This window comes from Pavona decussata, unplaced genomic scaffold, assembly GCF_977016875.1.
Source record: "Pavona decussata unplaced genomic scaffold, jaPavDecu1.1 SCAFFOLD_105, whole genome shotgun sequence".
NCBI lineage: Eukaryota > Metazoa > Cnidaria > Anthozoa > Scleractinia > Agariciidae > Pavona > Pavona decussata.
The window spans coordinates 143,650-169,103 of NW_028145519.1; the positions used below are offsets into that span (position 1 = coordinate 143,650).

At 36.7% G+C, this 25,454-nt stretch overlaps 3 protein-coding genes and 2 long non-coding RNA genes across 5 annotated transcripts; 4 read left to right on the plus strand and 1 right to left on the minus strand.

The window, feature by feature from the left end:
• Positions 1 to 1,041: 1,041 nt before the first annotated feature.
• On the plus strand, positions 1,042 to 25,454 carry LOC146471220 (dnaJ homolog subfamily C member 1-like). Its single transcript, XM_085120952.1, has 11 exons — positions 1,042 to 1,237; positions 2,667 to 2,768; positions 3,782 to 3,828; positions 5,141 to 5,312; positions 18,401 to 18,509; positions 19,163 to 19,348; positions 19,523 to 19,665; positions 20,165 to 20,284; positions 21,398 to 21,461; positions 21,970 to 22,352; positions 23,886 to 25,454. Exons 1-11 carry the CDS (start codon positions 1,070 to 1,072, stop codon positions 23,955 to 23,957), a joined length of 1,566 nt encoding a protein of 521 aa, XP_084977078.1. The 5' UTR covers positions 1,042 to 1,069; the 3' UTR covers positions 23,958 to 25,454.
• Positions 5,570 to 16,726, minus strand: LOC146471221 (uncharacterized). Its single transcript, XR_014866814.1, has 3 exons — positions 16,166 to 16,726; positions 7,696 to 7,803; positions 5,570 to 6,614 (listed from the first exon to the last, which is right to left on the minus strand). It is a non-coding gene; the product is annotated as an uncharacterized LOC146471221 (long non-coding RNA).
• Positions 7,818 to 9,745, plus strand: LOC146471222 (uncharacterized). Its single transcript, XR_014866815.1, has 2 exons — positions 7,818 to 9,202; positions 9,436 to 9,745. It is a non-coding gene; the product is annotated as an uncharacterized LOC146471222 (long non-coding RNA).
• Positions 10,797 to 12,784, plus strand: LOC146471223 (uncharacterized). The gene is made up of 4 exons (XM_085121112.1): positions 10,797 to 11,086; positions 11,352 to 11,707; positions 12,128 to 12,704; positions 12,761 to 12,784. The coding sequence occupies exons 1-4, from the start codon at positions 10,913 to 10,915 to the stop codon at positions 12,782 to 12,784; spliced, it is 1,131 nt and encodes a 376-aa protein (XP_084977238.1). The 5' UTR covers positions 10,797 to 10,912.
• Positions 12,836 to 15,684, plus strand: LOC146471224 (uncharacterized). Its single transcript, XM_085120928.1, has 2 exons — positions 12,836 to 13,106; positions 13,691 to 15,684. The coding sequence occupies exons 1-2, from the start codon at positions 12,840 to 12,842 to the stop codon at positions 14,906 to 14,908; spliced, it is 1,485 nt and encodes a 494-aa protein (XP_084977054.1). The 5' UTR covers positions 12,836 to 12,839; the 3' UTR covers positions 14,909 to 15,684.

A 25,454-nucleotide genomic window follows, 5' to 3' on the forward strand; every position in this document is an offset into this window, starting at 1 on the left:
TGCGTCGTGTGGTCCCCTGCATCCAAAAGTTTCGTAAGTACTCCAAATAGTGGGGAAAAGCAGCCAAAGGAAGCTCCCTCGCGCGTTGCGCCCGATTCCCCTTCTGCCTTTCCCCTTCTTAGCGCCTGTCACGAATGCAGGCTAACAATAAGCTTCCCCGAAAACAGGCCCTCTTCCAAACTGATTAGCCAGTTTGCGGCGAATCGGCGAAAAAGACAAATTCAACAGGAAATGATAATTTCATTTTGAATTCGTCTTGTTCGGTCATTTGGTCTGTCGCGCACTAAATTTTTATGTGCGTTTTTGCGGGTGTCAATTCAATACTCTTGAAATCATGTGCTTGGAACAATTATAAGATGAGTGAAGCTCAATTTCTTACGTTTGACCAAATACATAATGAAACTAAAGACACGCTAATATGTCTGCTATCTTGTTTACACCATCACTACATGATCACCACCACTCCCGCCAACAAAACAAAACAGCAAAACAACAACAACAACAACAACAACAACAACAACAACAACAACAACAACAACAACAGCAACAACAACACCAACAACAACAACAACACAAACAAACAAAAACAACAACAACAACAACAACAACAAAACCAAAACAACCCAGGCAAAAAACACAAAGCAGCAAACAACAGATCTCTTTAAAAAGCCATCAGTGACTGGCTGATCAACAGACCGACTGATTTGTTGACTGACTGACCGTGACTGACAACTGATTGATTGACTGACTGACTGATTTACTGACTGACTAAATGACTGAATGATTGGCTGACTGACTGAATAACTGATTGGATGGATGCAAGAAGGAAGGAAGTAAGGATTGAACGAAATCAAAGACAGGCAGAAAGAAAGAAAGAAAGAAAGAAAGAAAGAAAGAAAGAAAGAAAGAAAGAAAGAAAGAAAGAAAGAAAGAAAGAAAGAAAGAAAGAAAGAAAGAAAGAAAGAAAGAAAGAAAGAAAGAAAGAAAGAAAGAAAGAAAGAACGTCGTCCCAGTCCTATCGAGTGCGTCACAGGGAGACTGGGTATCACCCAGCACAAAAATTTTCAACATGGCGGCGCTTTCGGAAAAATGTGTGATTTTAAACAGATTTCTTCTTCTCTTCTTCATTTTATCAAGATCTGGAAACGTTCATGGCTGGGATTCGATTGACCTTGAATTATTTGATCTTGTGGAAGAGATCAAGGATAATTTTTTTGATGTTCTTGGTTTAAAACAAGTAAGTTTGACTTAAATTTTCTTTCTTGGCATCTAAATTAAATTAAGAAAATAGCGAACAATGGCTTGTTATTGAGCTTTACTTCACAAAATGTTTTAAAAATCGGAATGTTTAGAAACGAGGAAATGTTGCCACAGGCTTAATATGAAAAAGAAACTATCAAATACTGAACAGAAAAAAAAAATTACGCTCGATTTTATGGTCTAGCAAATATACATGTGTATATGGGCTATTGACTTAGAGACTGTGGTCTCATGAGGTCAAAGTGGCTTTTTGATACTGCACAAGTTCTTTTTTCGTCTCGTCTGGATCCATAAAAATGCAGAAAAGAAACACACAGACACCCACACAAAAAAAATAAAACAAAAAATAAAAAATGAATAAATAAATTAATTATGCGTCAGTGATTAACTCAGATCCCGAGAACATTGTCAAACTCAATTGCGACAAGTTCAAGGCTGCCATTGCGGAACTTTTTATTTAGTAGTTAATTGAGTTTTTTATCCATCCAATTATTTATCGATTTAATCGTTTTTATATTGTATTACTATTTTTTGTGAACGTCTGTATGAGGCAGTTCCCAGTGTTGTTGAATAGGCTGTCTCAGATGCACATGTACAGTGAAAATAGAGATGTCTGCACATTGTATGGCTTTAAGTGCTTTTGGTTAATCCAAAAAGAAAATTGGGGGTAACCATGCATTTTTGAGTTATATAGAAAGCTTCAATTTTGTACAAAATGCCATACATGCATGGTTCTCCCTATTTTCTTTTTGGATTCCAATAGCCCTTGCTAAGATCTGCTTTACCCACATAGTCATAAACCTCACAAAAATACCGGTACTTCTTTATTAGTAGGCACCGTCTTAAACAAAATTCTACCAACTAGTACTATGAGAAATAAATGGAGAACAGCAAGGGTATGCTCTAGCAGTGCCCAGTCGCCTCAGGCGACTAAGAATTCACTTTGGGCGACTAAGAAAAATTACTGGTAGCCCAAATGGACTGTAACTTTGAGGGCTGGGCTTCCTAGTTGACATGGTTGGGAGGCCAAAGGGCTCCCTAAAATTTATCTCAGAGCACGGCCTTGAACAATCAACCTCTTTCTCGACAAGTCAGGAGAATATTAATGCATATTGATATCAGACCTTTAACTTAAGGGGTAAGCAATTATCATTAGAAGAAAGATTGCAATCACGGTTACCCCCTAAGCTTGTGAGGGTCTTTCTTCTTTCTAATCTTTCACCCACAGTTTAAATATATGTTTCATATGCTCAATTATTCATTCAAAATATAATGTTCCTTATGCATACATGTAAAAGTAAAAATTTTGTTGTTTATCTTTTCAGCTTCATCAACAGAGTTATTTGACTTCAAGGTGAAATGAGGTACTTAATTCTAACAATTGTGTAAACTCTATTTTCTCACAGGATGCAACCCAGGCGGATATCAGAAGAGCATATCGCAAACTTTCGCTTCAACTGCATCCTGATAAAAACAAGGAGCCTGACGCAGAAATAAAATTCAGACAGGTAAAAATTCTTGGTTTCTTGGCTGTTCCTCATGCCTTTTTAAGTTGGCTTAAAGTTTTATAAAACGTAAATTTCAGTTTAGCTTTGATTAAGCTGCTTTTGAGTTGCACTTGACCAAGTCACTTCCTTGCCTGTTATGATTCTTAAAGTTAGTGCTGTAGCTTTTTTACGAACATGACTGAGGTTTATTCTGCTAATGACTTGCCCATCAGGCAGGGGAGCGGCACAACAAGTTACACCGGGACCACAACTTAAAGTCTTAACTGTGATCAAGCATAAGAAAATGTGATAAGTCAGGATAAGGCTTTTATCCTGAAAGTTCAAAGCTGATAAGGTTTTCTGTGTCTGTGAGCTTGCTAAATCATTGTGTGATTAATTTTACTAAAAACATTTCAGGAACCATTAGGTGAATCAATTTAACACAGACACACAGTGCCGATTAGTCTCAACATACTTCACAATTATAAAACGTTTTCAGCAAATAATAAAAGGATTTAGTAAACTCACAGACACACAAAGTAAACTGCCTTATCCTTGACAGACTTTTCTTATTTTTTATTCACATTAGACCACGGTTAACTTAAGTCACACTATAAATATGGACACCTTGTTGTTACTGCCATTTTATTTTGGCCGGGAAAAAAGCTACAGTAGTCATCTTTCTATGTAATAATTCCCCTTCAATCCAGTCACCCATTAGTGCAGCCAGATTTCTTTGATCCGTTACTGACTGTATTAGTGAGGTTCAACAGTATTTGCTTGACATTAAAATGTCAGGGACAGATCTTTTATGTACCCTGTACAGGGAACAGCTGCAGTGAGCTAAAAGTTTCATTCTTTGAGATTTTTTTATATGTCACATTTCTGCAGTGTTGAATTCAATGTAGCTGATAAATCATCAACTAAGCTTACTGTCAAATAACTAAGATTTAATTTTCCATGAAACATGATCTGTAACCTCCCATCCTGTACAGATGATACAAATAATTTAATGGTTTTGTTTTTATGTTCAGCTTGTTGCAGTGTCAGAAGTTCTCAAAGATGAAGAAAAGAGAAAAAGGTATTTAAATAATAAATTATTGGAAGCTGTGTTATTTATATTTGCTAAGACATCCTCATTATGATCTATTGTAAGTTGTGAGTAAAATTTTTAAGAGGAGTTTTGTAAGGTTCAAATTCTGACTTCACTAACATGAGACATGCAATGTGAATAATTTATTTAGGATGAGTCAGCCAACCATGTGAAGAATGTAACCTAATGTACACAACATGAATTGAATCATCGCAAATTCCACTTCAAAAATAAAATATACATGTATTGGTTCAAAAGCTAAGAATTGTGCAATGCCAGATGGGAAAAACCACTAACATACCACTCTTTAGGGGTGGCCAAAAATATGTGGAAATGCATTCCCCATCAAATGCAGTGGCACCAGACCCCAAGGACCCCAGGGGGCCTACTCCGGATTTCAAGTGATGGGGATGATCGAATTGGTGCAAAAATCAAAACCCCAAAAAATCCCTGGACCAAGAATTAACCCCCAAAAAATCCCATGCCGAATTTCCGAGCCTTAAAAATTTTCAGAAAGCATTAAATGATATATCACAAAAAATAAGAACATTATAAATTGAAAGTTTGTTTTAATTTGTTTATTAATGATGCCATCTGAAGTTATCTTTTCCGTATCTGGTAGTCATTCTAACAACACTTGAGACACCCAAGAACGTCTTCTGTTTCAACAATAACATTATGCAGAATGACAACGTGGCCGGGATACACTGGCACTACCACGAATCTTCAGATTGTTTTGGAAACCCAAAGAAATCCCTACTTAAATCAAGCCACTCAAAAAAAATACTTCCAAATTTTCCTACCCAAAAAAAATCCCAGAATCGAAAATTTCAAACCCAAAAAAATCCTTCGATCATCCCCGTCACTTGAAATCCGGAGTACCCCCCTGGGCCAAGGACACCAAGGGTTCAAACAATATGCTGACAAAATTGCACTAAAAACCTTTTTTTTTCCACATTCTATTTCCATTTATAGCGATAAGTACACTGCAATTAATAACAGGTCACCAATATCGCCTCCATTACTTAAGACTATTGAATTAATTATACTGAATATCTCTAACATTGATATAAAATTGCCATTTAGCCTGAAATTGTTTTACCTTATTATTCTTAGAGGCAAGATACATTTCCGTTCTGTGTTTCACTAAAAACCTATCTAAAGCCAAACTTTAGTGAACAAACAGCAAACAAGATGACTGACCAATGAAAAATGACAACGATCTCCTGCCAAATACCTAAATAGTCCCTAGGTTTCCCATGACAGTAAGTAATGCTTACCAGTCAATTGTGTTCCACAGATATGATGGCATTTTGCGTGATGGCCTTCCTGACTGGCGACAGCCGGTGTTTTATTACCGGAGAGTGCGCAAGATGGGACTGTTAGAGTTCATGCTCCTTATCTTCCTCATACTAACTATAGGGCATTACATTGTGGCTTGGTCAATATATTTGGAAAAGAAATTTGAACTGGTAGGTAAACAACTGAGTATCTACAGGAGATAAAATTTTAGACATGTAGTGTCATTAACAATATCTGTAAGTGAAAGTTAATTGTAGCCTGCAAAGCTAGCCCGGCCCAGGTGGAAATCTTATTAAGATCTTATTAAGATTCTTATTAAGTTTCTTAACAAGATCTTATCTTACTTCTTAGTTAAGATTCTTACAAGATTCTTACAAGATCTTGTAAGATTCTTACAAGATTCTTACAAGATTCTTGTTACAAGATCTTGGTAAGATTACAGTAAGATCTTACAAGATCTTAGTAAAATCTGATAAGAATCTTAGTAAGGAACTTGCAGTTGATAGTCAAGATCTTACAAGACCTTGTAAGATTCTTACAGGTTTCTTACAAGATCTTGGTAAGATTCTTATTAAGTTTCTTAACAAGATCTTATCTTAGTTAAGATTCTTACAAGATTCTTACAAGATCTTGTAAGATTCTTACAAGATTCTTACAAGATTCTTGTAAGATTCTTACAAGATCTTGGTAAGATTACAGTAAGATCTTACAAGATCTTAGCAAAATCTGATAAGAATCTTAGTAAGGAACTTAAAGTCGATAGTCAAGATATAATAATCAATCTCAAACTTAAGACATCATAAGAGGTATTATAGGACACAAAATCAAGATTTGACTAACAGTTTATTAGAAGGTCTCACACCATAAAATTGTGAAATTACTATAACAAAGACTTCAAAAAACCGTTGAAAAACCGTTTATATGATCTATAGAAAACCTGTTATTTCATTTAATGATAATTTTTTGTCCCCTTTATTTACAAATCATGCAATAAACTGAACTGGAAACTGAGTTTTACTCAAAAATTAATAAGTGAACCTATTAAACTCAATTTGGTTTGATTGTGTCCCAGAAAATTTACACAGAGATCAAAGAGGCAGAGTCATTAGGGTACCATAATTTTGGGTCAAAATTCACTACCTTTAAAATACAAGCACTTCGTTGATTTTTTACTTCAAGAAATAAAGTGAATCTTGAGTAAAAAAAATGAGCTAAAATAAGTAAATTAACATTAAAAAATAAAAATAAACCCTTTTTTTCTCACAAGGTCTGCATTTAACTCACAGATGCTCACTCAGTTCAACTGGCTCTAAACATGCACTTTCATAATTTGTGGTGGCTCAGAAAAATACCACGGATGCTTTCACTTTGCAAGTGTTGCTTGCCAGCTCCAACTTATAAAATTAATAAAATATTGAAAAATTAATCTTCTCCCACATTTTATTCAGCTGCACCTCCAGGGCTAGAGGGACCTGTACAGGAAAATAAGACAGTCATGTTAACTTATGTCCTGACCAGAGTACACAGTGTTATATTATTCTCTTACTTCAGTCAGCATTCTCACAATGTTTTGTAGTAGCACATGCAGACAACTCAGCACTGGCTGCCTTGTTCATAGGAAACCCAAGTCTAAATTTACATGTGGCTTTGATTTGAAAAGAAAATTCCATGCTCAAATACAAAAAGATTATTATAATGATTAATATATATTTCATTGTTAACTGTACAGATGTATGTCTGGGCAGTGCAACTTACATTGTAGTTGTGCCTGCAGTGAAATAAGTCATTCTTTAAGAAAACATGATTGCATTGATCAAAAAGATTGTTACTTAGTATTCCCTTTATTTTGCTTGCTATTTTCAACTAATGAACTATGGTATCAAGTACTGATCAAATACTGTCATTATGCAAGTTACCAAAAATTAATTATTATTATAGTTCCTGAGTAGAAGTAGCAGAAGTCACGATTTACAACAAAATTAAATCAGTTAAAATAGACTCCAACAGTCATAAATATAAGTGACTTTATTGAGCAGGATTTGGTGACTTGACTCTGAAGCTGCAGTCTTGAGTCTCGACCTTGACATTACAAAATGGAGTTGAAAATCTACAGTAAAACCGAAAATTGTGCACTTTAAGTCAGTTCTTCTGAGTGATCACAGTGACTGGCTAGGCTGTCATTAACGTTTTAGACGATGTTGCAGTGAGCTTTTCACCCGTAACAATCTTGTTAGTTCCTGATCTGAGTAAAATGAGCCATACACTCCACGAAGATCATAAACTGATCTTCACGCCAAATCAGGATCGATCACTCACGTTTTCAGCTTATACCAAAGCAAGACTGTGATGATATTAACCCGGCTACAAATTACTCCATAAAAACGTTTTCAAAGGCTTCGTATAAAAACTAAATGGGGAATGACCACCTCAACAATCTTCAAGAAGCACATATGCATGCTCGTTGTCTGTATGGATCCATGTTGTCTGTAATTTGCGTGGATGATCACACATTTTCATGCAGTCTTTCACAAAATGATTGGTGTCGAAACTTACCTCTTTCTAAAAAGTGATTGTCCACAGTTTCCTGCTTGAAGCCATCATTTTTTAGCTTTAACAGAGGTAAAATCCAGAGGAAATGTGTGCTGAAAACTTGAATCCCGCCTAAAATCGACACAGCGGCAAAAAGCAATGCGCATGTGCCACCCACTGAACTTCCGGTCGGTGTCGTATTTCCGGTTAGCTATTAAAACCTATTGCGTAAACAAAAAACTCCCGTCGCGCGAAGTTTAAAAACAAAACTCAAGAGTTACGAAACAAACTTAAGCAAAAAAATTGTTTTCCTGGTGAGTAAATTTATTTTTCTGTTTTCAAACCTTTGCACCAAGGGGTTTGGTGCTTGCACCAAGTACGAAAACCATGCTCGAAGATGCGACTTCCTCGCGCTTGAGAAGAAAAGTTTTGTTGTCCGTGGTTGTTGTTGTCCTGTTGTTAAAATGTTGTTCCTCGCAAGACGAGAAGTGTGGTAAAAGGGCAGGGAAACGGAAATGCGGAGGCCGTCATTACTTCTTGACACCTCAGTTGGCCAGGGCCGCTGAACTTCCAGTTGGCTCGATAGTTTGCCGGGTCCACTGGGACGAAATAAGGAGAGAAAACAACCGGTGTTCGGTTCCCCGAGAAAACCACTCGCGAACCCTCCACCAAAACGGAATACCTTCACGTCTTTATGCGGTGCTGGACGCTGTTGGGAAAACAGGTAATGTTCCGTATCGTCCGGGAACAAGGTGGTGCAACAAATGTGCAGAGAACGTAGACAAGGAAGAAAAGTTCACCACGCATGTAGAGTATAAACCGAAAGAGGCTCGTACTTCAAAACAAAAGGTTAGTTTCATGTCTTTGCTAATGATAATTGACACAGCTGACGCGCAGGTTAAAGGCATATGGAAACATTAATCTGACCTTTATTGTCCAATTTGGGTTCTGGGTTGTGCATAATTTTTAAGTGAAGAGCAGTAGCTGTGCTTGCAAGGGCAACCGTGATAAAATAAAAATATCGGATCCTGTAGCAATAAATTACAGAACAGATAATATAAAGAGCAAGGCTGGTTTCACGGTCAGAGAAATATATTTTTCCTTTCCAATATTTCAAAACGTACGGTCTTTCTTTATCAAACATACCCTGCCTTGCTCTTTATATGATTTGTTCCATAATTTTTAAGTTTGCCTTTTACTTTCACAAACAAAGATAACTTTTTCATTATTAAAGTTGCTAAGTTTGCAACCCCAAATAGTAAACCTTAATAAAAATAGCTGTTGTATTTTGGTTCAAAGTAAAGGCATTTTTCCTGAATTATTGTGTATATTTAACAAAAGAAATAATAATAATAATAATAATAATAATAATAATAATAATAATAATAATAATAATAATAATAATAATAATAATAATAATAATAATGTTTGCAGATATGACTGACAATATTACCTGATCCCAATTCTTATACATGTGATTCTCCCACAGGACAGAGAGGCTAAACAAACCTCAGCTGATGAACTTCAAAAGGTAACTGAAATATTGATATTTATTGAGAGTGACTTTCATTTAGGACTCAAATTTATTTTTATTATTTCTCACACACACTCATACCTGTCAGTGGCTTACAGCAAGACTTTAGAACTTTTATATTGCAGCAAGTAATTGATAATTTCTTATCAAATCTCTATCATTGCCTTGTTTACAAAACAACATAAAAAGAACAGTATTCTTTTTCAAATGAGCATTTTTACTTTATGTAGATCTGGCAATTTGCTGCCTCTCCTATCATAAAATTATACAAGAATTTGCAGCCCAGCAGTGAAGACAACCCTGGACAAAAGATTCTTCAAGTGCAGAAGCTATTCTACTATCTCTTCCAAAGACTTAAATCTTTGGAAGAGATTTGTGGAATAGTGCTTCCAAATCAGGACACCTGGAGGACAATTCCAACTTCGTTTGGAGCTGTAAAAGTCAATTGTAATGGAGATGTCCTAGTAGAAAGACATGTATGGAACAGCATTGAAACAGTTTTCAAAGACTCATCAGGTCAGTTTAACTACACAACTACTTAGCGCCCCCCCCCCCCCAAAAAAAAAAAAAAAAACAAAAAACAAAAAAAGAAAAGTAAATAGAATCAAAATAAAATAAAATAAAAATATTTCAGTAACAGCATTTCTACCAAACATCTTTCTCAAGGATTACACCGATTATCAACATGTATATTACACTGCAAAAATAAGTAATATCGATATTGTGATATTTTTTTAACATCTGCTACAGGAGACAATAACCATCTATGTACCTTACACAAAAGCAACCCCAACCCCAGTGGGAATGCAATTAAGCCCCAGTATGAACATGCATATTCTGAACACTATTATTTAAATACAGGGAGAATATTATTATCCTCCACATACTTCTTATGGTACTAGTTGTGAGAGTTTATTTCAACATCTTGATGGGGTATGTGATGACCATTATTAGTCGATTTATTATTTGTAATTACGCAATTCAGCTTTCGGGCTGCGATGTATTGATCATTAAACTATCTATCTATCTATTAGTTTCTACATGTACTTATAAAGATAAAACATTCTGCATCCCTTTTTCGTTATATTTTTCAGAAAATTCATTTGATTACCTGGTAGAGAGATTCCAGAGAGCTTTGCACCAACACTATGAGGGCAACAATGTACTCCCACTGTACACACCCTCAGAGATGAAAAAGTTTGCAGAGAAAAATGCACCTGGCCTTTTTAATCTTATTTTACATTCTATTTTGCGAGATGATCCAAGACTAAGCGATGAGCATCGTGTATTACAAGAAAAGAGAACAGTTGTTTTGTTGCACATCATAGCATATTTCCGGTAATCTTGATTACACAATAAATCACGTTATATTAAGTTTCTTTTAAGCTGACTTGACTTGACTTGAGTATATTTTTTCGCTTGCCTTGCGTATGAGGAACACTCCAAAGTTGTGATTAAAACAATCTTGTTTATCAACCATGACAGCAGACAAATCTAGAATCTACCTATAATACGATTACACAATTGATTCTTCTTTCACCATGAGATCTCCACATTCAGTATATACTACTATCATATCAAAACCCTGAAATGAAATAAACAAGATAAATGTTAATAATTTGTTCAGATTTTTACTTACAGTGTACTTAAAAAGGGGCTACAAATAGTATTTATTATCATTATTTCAGGTCACAGAAGACAAATCTAATGCACAAGGAGGAAGGGTTATTTATTCAACAACATGGGGCATCGAGAGATGTGGTAAATTCTGGCAGAATTTTAGGCTTCAGCACCAGTCCAAGAGATGTTGATGGACATAAATCCATGCTACTTAGGGAGCAGCCAAAATTCCTTCACAATAAGATTTCAAATGCAATCAAAGTGAGTACAGTCAACTCTCTCAAAGGCAGTCACCCTTGGGACCAGCTCTATCTGTCTCCCTGAAAGAGGTTATCTTAAACAGATCTAGTTAAGGGAATTGAAATATACACAAGTGATGTCACCCCATGGTTTCCAACAAATCTGACAAGGTGCAGTGTCCACCTATTTTTGGATAAGACCGTAAGCAAAAAAACCTACAAGCAGAAAAAAATATGCAGATTGTATTCACACAATTCCTCAGACTAATTTTAACTTTTGTTTACAGGATGGGTGTTTAATGATTTACTTGCTGGATGATTTTCATAACATTCAGACCATACGGCTACCCGGTGCTAACATGAAACTGTCCCTTGCTACACACATGGCATCCAATTTGCTGGACATTCAACTTACTGTACCAGCCATTCATCTACCCCCTGACAAGTCCAAAATCCATAGAATTGTTACAATCAGCTCCAAAGGTGAAAACAAGACATGTAGAGGTGGAATTGATATTAGCTATATTTCTCAACTTGTCCAAGAGCACATGGGGACACTTAAATCAACATTTCTGGCTAGCATGAGAGAAGAGCAACGAACAATGGAACCAAAGAACATCCAAGCTCAGCTCAAAGAATTTAGGTATTGTCAATGTCTAAATGTTGCTTGCACATACTGTAGTTTAAAATACATTTTCACCAAACCAGACTCTCAAAGTTGAAAGCCATTTAAAGTTTGCTCTGCACATTGCATAAAATCAATACAGGCCTCTAAACAATAAAGGGGCTATAATTTTCATCAAAACAGTTTATAGTGGCCCTTACAAAATTTACCAGAGGCCAACAATTTTGCCACTAAAGCACACTAGTTAATTTATATCCTCAAGACCCCTTTGGACTAACATGTACACTTTAGCTGTGCTACCTACTCCTACAAAACATTTTGCATGGGCTGTAAAATTAATAACTGCTGGCAACATCATAGAGTCAAGTTTAGGTTTACATGTATGTTCCTTTTGGTGTGGTTAAAATTATTACAAATGTCACTTTTTGTTGTCACCAGGGTGTACTCAGGAAGATCAAATGATGACCTTAGCCATTTGGATTCATGTTTACTTATAGACGAATTTGAACAGTCTTTGAAAAGCAAGGAAGACTACCTGAATGCTTTGTCTCACTCCTTCGAGGTTGCTCCTCAACTAAAACTGTATCTTGAGAAGTATGCTCTTCCAACCCCAGGAGACTGGCCTACTTGGTATTACTTTAAGAAACTTATTGCCCAGGAAGTGAATGAAGAATCAGCTTTGCTTTCCATTATTCCAGAACAGGGTCCCTTTCATGTAACTTTAAATGTGCAAGAAGACATTATGCAAATCTACCACTTTGTTTTGTCCAACGTCTATAAGGAAACATTTGGATCAGAGCTTCCACATAAACCTAAACCTTTCAGAATAAATTTACTAATAAACGCTGTTTTCCTGGGATGGCTACAGCTACGAACAAAGGTTCTTCAGAAATTTCAACTGTGCAAGGACGCTGAGTTTGCATGTATATTGCACCTTTTGGACGAAGTCATTCCTTTATCTTTCTACCACTATCCAGTGATGTTCCGCTCTGGGAACCTGAATACTTACATTTCTGTCATGTTTCGATTTGCTTTGTTGTTTATTATTTGGAAACGCCATCATTATGACAGGTCCACTCTTTCCATGCTCAGTGACATTTACCATCAAAAATTCAATTTTAATTGCTATTACTCCTGCAAAGAAAACTGGATGTCACTAATAACTGAAAAGAAGGTGGAAATATGGCATAGTGTACTAAGAGCAGCAACCCAAGCCCACAATTGTGCTGAGGAAATACGTAAAAAGGCAATCACTTTAGCCATGTCTAAGTCAAACCAAGCCTTCATGGCCGAATTTGTCAAGCCCTATTGCCGAGGAATGTCTGAGAAAAGTTTGGAGATGGTTGTTTGGAAGACAGCTGAGAGTTTGCTTGCCATAATCAAGAGAGTAGGCCAAAATATTGGGAAGTCAAGAATGGTAAAGTCATAAGCATATTATTACTCGGAGGCTGGCACAAGCCCTTTGGTTGCTCATATTTCTATCATACTAATTTTCACAATAACATTTACAATAATGGTGAACTGTAGCTCAAAAATAATGCTGGATGCAAGGTTTTCACCAGAAGGGTGTCTAGTTGTGTAGGTGCAGATGAATTTCCCTCAATCCTTCAAAATGTTCAAAATGACAAGCCTCTTGGATACTCTTGCTACAAGCCTGGCTGCAGCACTAAGATCTAATGATGTTGTTACATGCTCTAAAGATTGAATTGAAAAGAACTCTAGGCTCAATAACTTACTTAGAACTTTTATTGTGTCTTGACAAAACAGATTAAGATAATACACCTGTTTCATCCCTGAAACACTGACATGCATTTTCACTCCCAAACCAATGACCCTTTAAAGCTGTGACAAAGAGAGCCTCAAGTAGACTACTCTGTGTCCTGATGTTGTCACACCTGGACAAGTGTTGGGCAAATGTGTAAATAAACAATAAACCTAATGAGTTACATGGGTAGCTGCAATAGTAAGAAAATAAAACAAGACTATTTCTTTGTTTTTCAGGTTCCTCCAACAACAAATGCAAGAGGGAAACCTGTCGGAGAACGGAAGTACCATCTTGAAACTTTTAACACTGATATCACAAGTAAAGCACTTCCATTAGCTTATACATTTGAGAGACAAAATAGCAACAGCACAAACACTCTACCTAACAATTTAAAAATTTGTGACTTCAAAGACTGTACTGTAAACACAACTGAGTCTGCAATTCGTCTTTCCTGTTTCCACACTATTCACCTTTCTTGTTATAACATGGCTAACAACCAGTGTCCTATCTGTACCAAACCACTCTTGGATGAAATGAAAAAACTGTCACAATCTTTTAATCAAAGTTTACTGGAACCAACAAAGCCATCAACTTCACCATCAACAACTAATACAAATGAAAGCCCTGATGATGAGGAGGAGGTAACCGTCAACTGTAACAGTAATGAGGCAATCTACTATCAATCAGAAGCTTGGCAAAGGAAAATCAATGACACGCTAGATTCATTCACTGTTCCACAACCTCAACATGCACAGCCAGTACAACCACAGCAACAAACGTCACCCCCACCACAACATCAATCAGTCAATACTCCTGTTTTTCGCCCTAACATTTTAAAAATGGCCTTTGGATCTTCTATCATCTGGTTCTTTCCATACCAATTTTCACAGTCCACTCTATTTGGACGAAATGGCTCAAATGCTTGCACTTTTATAGCCTTACTGGTTTCAAAATTTTATTTTGTCAACAAGTCTGTTCTGACATTAAACCAGCACAATTCCCTACCTCCCGCCTGGATAAATTTGATGATCAACAGCATGTCTCTTGGAAATCAAATTTATGATAAAATAACACAGGGCTCTGGGCAATACTACAGTGTAGACAATGCAATTCGTTTCCTCCCTAACATTACTGGCAATGTAGAACTGGAAGACTCTCTTGATCTTTCAATCATAAATGAAAATCCAGCAGTACCTCAAAGTTCCTTGGGATTTTATTTGCCGCGCCTTACCCAAGAAGACAACCTCGCTGCCATTGTTATTATGAATGGAAAAACTATCTGCATGGTTGGAAGAGACAACAACATCCTCATCATGGATAGTCATCTACATGGTCAGCTTGGGGCCATGATTGGCATTGCAACAGTTGACAAAGCAGAGGAACTCCTTTTTTTCATAAAACAACAGCTGTCGCTTTCATTTAACATTTGCTCTCTCACTTTTGTAAAATATTGAAGGAGCTACATCACTATCAGGGCATACACTGTACATGCTGCCTTGTTAAACTCTTAAAAGTTCACCTTCACTTCAGCACTGAACATTACTTCAAGGGTTTTAAACTATAACGAATTTTTGCCTTTTGTTTACAACACAAAATAATGCTTTGCTTCAGTTGATTTAGCATTGCAAAGAAAAGAAGTAAGTGACATGTCAGCTCTTTTGTGCATGAAAGACATGTTTGAAGTCTACAGAAAACCTTCAACTCCAATGAAGACATGCTTAATAGTTGATTGCAATGTAAAATTCAGTCTAAAAAGCATTAGTTATCCGTTCAATGCCTTTTTTCGAGCTTTTTCTTAGTTATCTTTTATTATCTTGAGCAAATTTAGGCTTTTGCATAAATGCTAGCCTTTTTTATCAATTCTTAGTGCAGCAAAAGCATTAATCATTATTCGAGCATTTCAGTGGCATTTTTCCCAATTGCTTTTTGTTCTTTCGTTTTTTGTTTGTTTTTTTTGTTTTGTTTTGTTTTGTTTTTTTTTGAGAGGAAAATTAAAATGAAATTTCCATGAAACGCGAAGTAGCATGCTTGGCCGGGTCAAAACAGAAGTGGTTCAAGTGGGCGGTTTTCACCAACTTATTTCGCCACCAGAACATTTTTTCAGCCATACTTGCATGCATGTTGTAACTTTCGCTTCAGGTTGAATGCTTTGGCGACCATAATTTTCAAGGTTTGAGGTCATTCATTTACCGGACAAGATGACTGACTGAGTGAAACTTGCGTCGTTACTTATTTGAAACCTTGCGTCTCCCTTGAGTCAAATTAAAAAAAAATATCAATGAGAATGTGTAGCAGTAGTCTTTCCGAGAACATTTGATGTGTTAAAGAACGGACAAACTGCAATAGTAGAGCTAGGTGTTAAAATGCGAATTCACCAACGACAAAATATTCATGACTTGGGCTGGTGCTGAAATGGCGGGCGAACACGCATCGAATCAGTGTCAATTCACATTTTTAAAAGAGAATCAGTACCACTCGACTTCAGAACCAACAATTGTAAGAAATTATGGTTAGCTTACCTTTTCTTAATCATTGGTCCACTTTATCTTTCACATGTGGTTACTGATCCACAACAGGAGAGTTTTAAAACTCCAACAGAACGAAAGAACGCCGAGCAAACATAACCGTAACCGGAAAGCGTGATCTCGACCGGAAATGCCCAAACTTGGCGCATGCGTAGACGTTTTGCCGCTGTGTCCCTAAAATCTAACATGAATCGGTCTTTCTCCGAGCCTGCAGTGGCATATCTGCTGACCAAAATGGTGCCCAGTCTTCCCAGTCTGAATGAAATCCAAGATGGCTGCCGGTGTTGCCTGTGTTGCTGTGATTCAGTGTGATTCCAGCCCACGTTTATCCACGTTTTCTTGCTCATTTTAAAAGCTAGCATTGTACATGAAAATCGTAGGAATTATGATTTAAAGCACTGTTGTTCTTTTTGGCATTAAATGGAGTTTAGATTCATCAAAGAAGGTTGGTAGGTATTAGTGTTTTCACAAATGCGTTTCAGTGTTGGACGGTGCATTAAGTTTTTTTTTATGTGAATACAATCTGTAAGCTGCAAACTGTAAGTCTTGACAGTCATATCTTTTACGCCATTTTTTAGAAACACACATGTCTACATAGCGTTTATCAACTTAGGACACTGAAGAAAGAGATTATCACAGAGAGTCTTCCTGGCATTTATTCTTAGATCCTGTGAAGATTCTTGTAAGATATTATGAGGTCTTAATAAAGAATTGAGATAACAGAAGGTTTTTTTTTTACTAGATCTTCATGAAAACTGTTTTTAAAAGATCTTCTTCTTAATTACCGGTATTCGTGCTAAGATTTTACCAAGGGGGATAATTGTAAGGTAGTAAGATCTTAATCAGAATGGTTGTAAGATTTTGGTACAAATTTTCATTAAGATCTTATTAAGAAAACATTAAGAAATAGGTAAGATCTTATCAAAATCTGTTTAAGATCTTATTTTTAACTCATAGCAAGATCTTAACAAGATCCTTGTAAGTTAATTCTTAAGATCTTCACAAGAATTCTTATTAGATCTTGTCACAAATTTTGACAAGATCTGAATAAGAAAATATTAAGAAATGGATAAGATCTTATTAAAATTTGTTAAGATCTTATTGATTGTTAGGTTGAGAATTTTTTCAAGATTCTTACAAGTATCTTACAAGAATTTAGTAAGATCTTGTAAGAACTTTTAAGATCTTAAAATGCTGAAGATTGTATAGTTTGTATTAAGATTTTGTAAAGAAGTGTCGTAAGATCTTATTAAGATCTGAAATCTTAACAAATCTTAACAATATCTTATTAAGATCTTCGTGTTATTTTCATTCTTACAAGATTCTTACAAGATCTTACAAGATCTTACAAGATCTTAATAAGATTTCCACCTGGGCGTGTATAATATATTTCCCAAAATCCCTTGTCAGCTTTGTTGCTTTTTCCTTGGCTCCACTACTCAAACTTTGACGAGGGAAGAGTAATCCCAGTTGTTATGCTATGGGCCACGTTCGAAAGCCGATTAACACTAATCCAGGATTAAAGTTAACCAAGATTTTCATCTCACTCATTAAGAATGATTTTTAAAGGCTTATTTTAAGCTAATGGTAAAGAAAAGTCTTGGGCAAAACTTAACGGACAAAATCTTTTGGACAAATCGTTGGATTAGTAAATATAGTCGAATCGAAGTTCACGTTAACCCAGGATTTATATAGCTTAATCGGCCTTTGAACAACTGGGCCCTGAACTGGAATTTGTGTTGAGTGGAATAGAGGTCCAAGTGCTTGTAGAAATTGGCTTATGGGAGCCTAGTGTGACCTCCTTAACCCTTTGCATCATTACATTTTCTTTGCCCAACTTTCAAAAAGGTTTGCTCATGTGTGATATATCCTTTAAAAGGTCTTGATGAGTATGATTCATTTCTCATACCAAGATAACTGAAGGAAGTCAGGTCTTTAATAGAAACGGTTTTAAAACATCAAAATTCAAAACTACAAAATTTTGCTGATCGGCACATGTGATAGGTGAGTCTATCTTAATTTGCAGCTTTTAAATGCAAAAAAGCTTCAAATTAAGGTAAAAAAATAAATAAATAAAATGCAACATGGTAGGGATGGTTAAAATCACATCATAGATACCAGTGGGTACCATTTTTTTCTTTAATTAAGTGCAAATATCTTTTCAAGACCTGGCTAACATTCACATTTATTTCATAATCCTTAATAAACAATAAACATTTCCGCCCGCAAATAGCAGGTGCTAGTCGAGGCGGGCGGAGAGAAAGAGCGACAGCAGTCAGTGATAAATTACGTAAATAAATAACATATACAAACGTAAATACATAATAAGACCTCAGTTTGCTGACAAAATTTCACTGCATTTGACCAAGTGTTCATGAAAAAGTATCACACCATTGTTTTGTTGACCTTTCTCTTTTGCAGGAAGAACTCTTGTTTTCCAAGAAGAAACGAGAAGACAAGAAGAGGAACAAAAACAAACTGAAATCCAAACTGAGTGATGAGGACATTCCTGATTTAGCAGACATGTTGGGTGAGAAACGTAATGTAAAAATAATGAAAATATTAAATGATATTTTCCTAAACAGCGGCTGGTAATCGAGCCTATATTTTCCCAGTGTAATGAGAAGGATGGTGGTGTAGTCATGTCGTTTATTGATTGAATATAGACCTGAAGCTTGATGGTTTGAGGCCCAACCTCAACCACCTTCATGCCTCCTTAGATAAAACATTGCTCCACATTGTCTCTCTTCACCCAGGTGTATAAATGGTTCCCGGCAACATACTGCTGGGGGTAACCCTGTGATGGACTTGCATTCCATCCAAGGAGGAGTTGCAATACTCCTAGTTGCTTCATGTTTCAGAAACTGGATTAAACTCTAGTTGTGTGGACTATGTTTCTTTCCTGTGCGACTTTACATGTACCTTAACCCCTGGCCCTAATATCAATGAACAAATTTTCCTACCTTGTCCCCATACGTTTCTTATAAAGTACTGGGGAGAGGTTATTAAAATACCAAGAAAATTCACCTTGGGTGATCATATCCTTAATTCTTATGTGACCTCAGGGGTTAAATAAGCATTGACATTACAAGGAGAAATTTGATGCTGATCACTGTTAAAAACGACTTAAAAGGTTATTTATTTCTTATTGATGAATAGTGTTCCTATGTTTCTGTATTTTAGTTCAAGAAGTAGGTGTTTCCAAACCCACATTTTTCGACCTGTTACCGTTTAAAGTGGCTCAGATGTTGGTTGGGTTTTGTAAATCGCTGCCTGAACGATATCAAGCTCTGCTGGAATACTGGCGAGAAAGGAGAAAAGAAAAGATCGAGGAAGAAGAAGAAGAAGAAGATGACGAGGAGACAGAAGGTATGGGGACATTTGTGGTCATGAAGGTTTATAGGGAAGTTGAACTTCGGCCGTATGGCTATCCAACGACGTAAGCACAAAAAGATGTCGGTTTAAAAGCTATGTTTTGGTCGTGAACCACAACAAAAGAACAGTTATGTTTGTTTGTTCTTATATTTGATTTTTACCCCTTAGATCAGCCAGCAAGACCTAGAAAAAGGCAAAGGGTGAACATTCCTCAGGAAGACAATGATGATGCCAACTGGGAAGGCGCCCCGGTCACAAATGTAGTAAACGTAACCACAGAAAGCATGGAGCAGAGTTCCTTGACAGAGAAGGTATTGAAAAGGGCTTTGTTCATAAACGCTTTAAAATAGCTTCACTTTTTAATAACAGGGAACTTTAAAGTTTGTCACTTTACCAGAGGTTGCTTTTTACACCTCCCTTGGTTATAGCCAACGACAAAAGAGGTGCAGTTGGACTCCTCGTTAAGTCAGAACCCACAAGCGAATGAAAGTAATTGCTACAATACAATATAGGCATAGAATTTTGCATTCATGTTCTTTCAACAGTCAATAGGCCTCTGGTTAAAACATCGCGAGGAGCGCGCGCGTGTTGTACGCGAAAAAGAGGATCTCCGGAGGATGATGTCTCTCTGTCTTCCTTCTCCCTTCCCATCATCCCCAGCGCGCGCTTGACATGTACGACAAAGGAGACGACTGGGGACAAATCAGACACCGCTATACACGAATGTCACGAGTGTCAATGTAACTTGTACTGTAATAATTATTACAATTAATATCATAATTAGTACTAATTATTATAATTAATTTTTAGTCAGGTGAGTGGACAGACCATGATCAATCTCTACTGACCCGCGCTATGATCAAATTTCCCGGGGGAACACCGAACCGCTGGGAGAAGATTGCCGTGGAAATAGGACGATCGGTTGACGAGGTTGGTGGCGCGTTTCTGCTTTACGTTCAGAAATATTATTTTTGTTGTTGTTTCTATGTTGATCTTTACTTTTGTGGAAAGAATTTGGTGAACGTATTTTTTTAATGCCAATAACACGGGAAGTGCTTGCGCAATCTCCCGAGCCAGAGGCTCATGATAAAGTGCTTGACAATAATCCAGATCGAATTGGAATTTAGAAGTGTTGGTTTTTGAGGAGAGGGGAAAACTGGAGTACTCGGAGAAAAACTTCTCGGAGCAAGGACGAGAACCAACAACAAACTTAACCCACATATGATATGACGCCAAGTCCGGGAATCGAAGCCGGGGCACATCGGTGTGAGGCGAGTGCTCTCACCACTGCGCCATCCCTGCTTCCCACTTCTAAGAATTCTTAAATTAAAGGGGCAGTGTCATGGCGATTTGATGTTATTTCAAAAAGCCAAAAACGTTTTTCTGTTAACAAGAAGCTAAAAATAACGGTTCAGTTTTGTTTTCAATTAATTACCACCCGAGTGCACTCTGGTCATAGACAGGGTAGGAATGGATTGCAACTTTCAACAAAGTTGGGATAACTTTTTCAAGTTCTCTAATTGAATAAATAAATAAATAAATAAATAAATAAATAAATAAATAAATAAATAAATAAATAAATAAATAAATAAATAAATCAACTTTGTTTTCACGAGGTTGGCAGTCTGTTATGACTGACAAACCTGTGGCCCTTAGATTCCGGATCGAATTGGAATTTGGAAATGTTGGTTTTTAACGGGAGAGGAAAACCGGAGTACCCGGGTAAAAACCTCTCGGAGCAAGGATGAGAACCAACAACAATCTCAACCCACATGTGAAGCCGAGACCGGGAATCGAACCCGGACCACATTGGTGGGAGGCGAGTGCTCTCACCACTGCGCCATCCCTACTTCCCCAAAATCCAAAATCCGCTAAAACAGATCATGAATTTCTCCTTTCAAGAATTTTAGTTTATTTCTTTCTCTTGGTGTTCTAGAATTATTTTGTAACTAAATCAATGAGTATTGTTGCACCATTTTAATAACAAAGGGTCAATACTTCCGTGACCCTTCCCCATTAAACTTTCAGTATTTTTTATTTCAGGTTACAAAGCAGATGAAAAAGATAAAGCAGTCTTATGGAGCTCCTGTTCATCCTTCCAACGCAGGTTAGTTATAGAAATACATATACAAACATGACTTGTTTTCAGTAAGTTAGTTCGTCCTCGTGGAAAACGGTGACACCTAGCTTGCAAACCAGAATCCTTCCGTTTGTTGTTTTCTCTTGCAAATTAGGGACATTTTTATCTAAACCTCACTGGGATTACAAAATTTAAATAAGAAAGGAAAACGAAGAGGATTCTGGTAGTTGAAGTAAAGTAACGCCATCTTGAAAATCGCCGATTGCGTGAATTTAAAAAACCCGGAGATTCGTGGGAAAGCCGCAATGTGTCAATCTCTTAGGGTTTATCTTTGCGATCCTGTTTGTTATTTGTTTGGAAGACATGCAGACAAATATAATCAGTCTTTCACAATAGGAGTGCTTCGGTTTCTTCCTTCTTGCGGTTCGATTGTTTTCTGGAGACATAGAAGATCTGAAAGTCTCTTCGGAAAATCTGCTGCAAAAAGCTCTCTTCACACTGAATTGTTTGTTTGTTTGTTTTCTTTTGTTTAAAGGAACAGGCGACCTGAGCACCTTAGTAATGAACAAAAAGAAAGCGATAGTCAGTGATGAATGCTTGAATCAAGCGGACGAATGCTACAACTTTGGAAGCAACACGATTCAAAATCAAAACAGAAAATCCAAGAGCAAGCAAACAGCAAAGAACGGTGTAGACAGTCCCGCGAGTCAAGCAGCTGCAGGGTCAGCGGCTACCGAGGGAAGTAACAAGACGTCAGAGGCTTTGATTGGTAGCGATAAAGCGGGTGGTAGTGCGCATGACAGCACTGTGTGGAGCCAGAATCAACAGAAGCAGTTGGAGCTTGCTCTTCAACAATATCCCAAGACAGTGTCTGATAGGTGGACCTACATAGCACAGGCAGTGCCTGGAAAAACAAAGGTAAGACTGTCGGGCTGCAGAGTTGAAGTATTATTGGGAGGAAAAGGGGGTCTTTTTACGTGTTGATATTGGAGGAACGACATTTGGCGAAAATCAATTTTTCCAAATCTAGACAATTGGTTGAATTGTGTAATTAAGTGACTTTTGCTTTTGAGTCATCAAGTTTGGTACGGCGAAAACTTTCTTTAAGAAGCTTCTTAACTGCTAAAGGCAGACCTTGTGAGTTATCGTGCGTCGAGGAAAACCAAAACTAAAAGGGTATTTAACGACTCGGCTTACCTGTGTCTTCGGCGCTGGTTGCATGTTGTTTTTTCCTTGAGGTCTGATTGGGTCATTGCGTCACTAAGTCTACTGTGATTGGTCACATCACGTTACGTGTACTTTATTTAGTTTTACGACAGTCGATAGATAGATAGTTTTTTTAAGTTAATCCCATTCCAAAAACAAACAAACAAACAAACAAAAAAAAAAAACTAAAATCAAACAACATAAAAGAAAACAAAACAAAAAATAATTAATCCCATTGCAGCCATAAGACTGAATTGTGTAAAAACTTTTCAAGACAAACGTAATTAAAACAAAAGACAGCACCAGTTTCTCAACTCGAGTCGACACGAGCTCGATGCATAACGGCAGTTTGCATTTTTTTATATCGATGTCGCTACTTCACAGAACCTATACCCCGATCGATTGCCACCAACTGTACCTACAAATTGGTAGGTAATTAGATTTTGTGCAAGGAAACAGCAGTAAACATGTATGAGTTTGAGGGGGATTACGTTTCATAGAAATACCAATTACTTGAACACAGCATCAAATTTACATCCAACGTCCTTCCAAGTGGTCATGTGACCAGTATCGAATAGTATCGAAAATGGCCGATACCGTTCGAAAATTTCGATACTTTTAAAACTCTTCGAGACATCAGTAGTATCGAATACCTTATTATAGGAAATTAACAATGCACGTTAATAACGCGAAGAAAATTTACGTTACACTAAATTAACGCGAATTTTTAAAAGGTAGGTTTACATGCATTAAACTAACGCGAATTTTTCGATAGGCATCTTGCTTTATATACTGCGATTTTCATAATTCTGCAAACTCGCACTGTACGGTTCTGAATGCCAAACTGCGTTTTGGCTTCCGTCAATTAAACCTTCCAAGACAAGTGCACGGATGTTTCTAAGTTTTTTTTTAAGCCCAAAATTTGGTTTTGAAGCCTAACTAGACCCTATCAATTCAAAAGATAGTGACTCTGAAGAGCCAATAGAGGAGTCATGAACTAATAAAGTTTTGTAATGAAATAAAGGTGCTTTAAAATAACAATGTTGTAAAATAGCGTGCATTAAATTCACATCGACATTAATTCAGATACGTTAACGCGAATTTTGTAAAATCGCGTTAATAAAGTGCATTGTTAATTTCCTGTAATAAGGTAGTCCCTATCGGTATCGACCTCCCCAGCCAGAACACTGCAATACCACTACAATATCTTAATGTTGTTTACCAGTACTTTTTGTTTGTTTTTAGGAAGACTGTATTTTGCGGTACAAATTTCTCGTGGAATGCGTAAGAAAGAAGAAGCAGGCTGGCCAGCAATAGCAGATCGAAATCAAAGAGATAAACTTATTATTAAGTTATTTTTTAGTAATTTATTGAGAATAGATGTTGCTACACTATAAATACAATGTATTTCACGAGTCACCAAGGTTCCTGTTATTTTTGCAAGCCAAAGCTATATATTTTTATAATGTCATATTTATCGATTGAAGCCGATACTTTAAAGCCGACACTAATGAATTTGCCGATTGGGTTTATTTTGCCAGAAAAGTGAAGCAGTTTTCCGGCTGGATACCGGCTCTACTAGCGGAGCTTATAGGTTGCGCTTGATTGGCCGTTTGTGGGAATAAGAACAAAATCTAGGGTCTTAATTGGGAAGCGGAAGACCGGGATTGAATCATCCCCCCTTTCCTCGCGCCCCGTTCGGCGAAATTAATATGTCCCTTGATTACAACTCAGAACTAAGCGGAAAATTCTTAATATATCTATCTCATAAAACCACCCTGTTGTTTCGGATTTTTGTGCAATGATAAACACCTCAAGTTTCTTTTTGATAATGATTTTTCCCCCTCACTCGATCCCGGCAGGACTTTTTCTGGACCTAATATTTTGGGGTTGAGTTTGCGTTATGTCATATTTTTCGTCTCATCGATATTGTTGAAATTACTATTATTTCTAAGAGTCCATCTGCGAACACTATTTTAATTACAACTGATGATTTTTAATACAACCTTGAGGAAATCTCACTTGTATACAATATACCAACAAATAAAAACTAATTAATTGAAAATTATACAAAATGTAAAGACAGAATATTTTTGAATTCCAAATAACATTTTGTGGTTAGAGATCAGGGCCCAGTTGTTCAAAGCCCGATTAAGCTAATCCCGGATTAACGTGAACTTTGATGCGAGTTTAATGAATAATTAGTAAAGATTCTCCCAAAAGGTTTTTGTCGGTCAGTTTTGCCTTAGACTTTTCTTAACCTTTAGCTTGAAATTAGCCTTTTAAGCCATTTTAAACGAGCGAGATGAATGCCTCGATTAACTTTTAATCGTAGATTAGCGTTAATCGGCTTTCGAACAACCCGGCCTAGTACGGTTGCTGAAAAAACGGTAACCCAAGTAAGAGGTTTAGAAGGTAAAGCATATATTAGTATAATAATATGACTTAACTATCAGTTTATTTAATGTGTTCGATATGCTTTGCAGTGATAATGTAGCAGTGTACGGACCTCTTGACACCAGATAACGTTTAGGCGCATGTAAAATGTATGCAACCAAAAGTAAAAAGAAAAACAACAAACAAACAAAAAACAAAATAAACAAAACAGCAACAACAACAACAACAACAACAACACAAAAAAACACAAACAAATGGTTGCAAGACTGCAAATTACTGTGTGAATACAGCTATCTAACAACTACAAATATGTGTGTAGACAGAAACATGAATATCGGAGATTTTAGCATTTTGTTGTACTCTTAAATGACCTTAAATCTTAGTTGAAATAAAGTTTATGATGATACTGATGATGAA

What these genes read in the sequence shown, in the direction of transcription:
- LOC146471224 (XM_085120928.1), top strand. Translation starts at nt 12,840, where the DNA reads ATGTCACTAATAACTGAAAAGAAGGTGGAAATATGGCATAGTGTACTA. An exon ending in ATATTGGGAAGTCAAGAATG is followed by an intron (nt 13,107 to 13,690) that starts GTAAAGTCATAA and finishes TTTGTTTTTCAG; the next exon opens with GTTCCTCCAACAACAAATGC.
- LOC146471220 (XM_085120952.1), top strand. Translation starts at nt 1,070, where the DNA reads ATGGCGGCGCTTTCGGAAAAATGTGTGATTTTAAACAGATTTCTTCTT. An exon ending in AGATGACGAGGAGACAGAAG is followed by an intron (nt 19,349 to 19,522) that starts GTATGGGGACAT and finishes TTTACCCCTTAG; the next exon opens with ATCAGCCAGCAAGACCTAGA. An exon ending in CAGTGCCTGGAAAAACAAAG is followed by an intron (nt 22,353 to 23,885) that starts GTAAGACTGTCG and finishes GTTTGTTTTTAG; the next exon opens with GAAGACTGTATTTTGCGGTA.
- LOC146471223 (XM_085121112.1), top strand. Translation starts at nt 10,913, where the DNA reads ATGCACAAGGAGGAAGGGTTATTTATTCAACAACATGGGGCATCGAGA. An exon ending in AGATTTCAAATGCAATCAAA is followed by an intron (nt 11,087 to 11,351) that starts GTGAGTACAGTC and finishes TTTTGTTTACAG; the next exon opens with GATGGGTGTTTAATGATTTA. An exon ending in GCTCAGCTCAAAGAATTTAG is followed by an intron (nt 11,708 to 12,127) that starts GTATTGTCAATG and finishes TGTTGTCACCAG; the next exon opens with GGTGTACTCAGGAAGATCAA.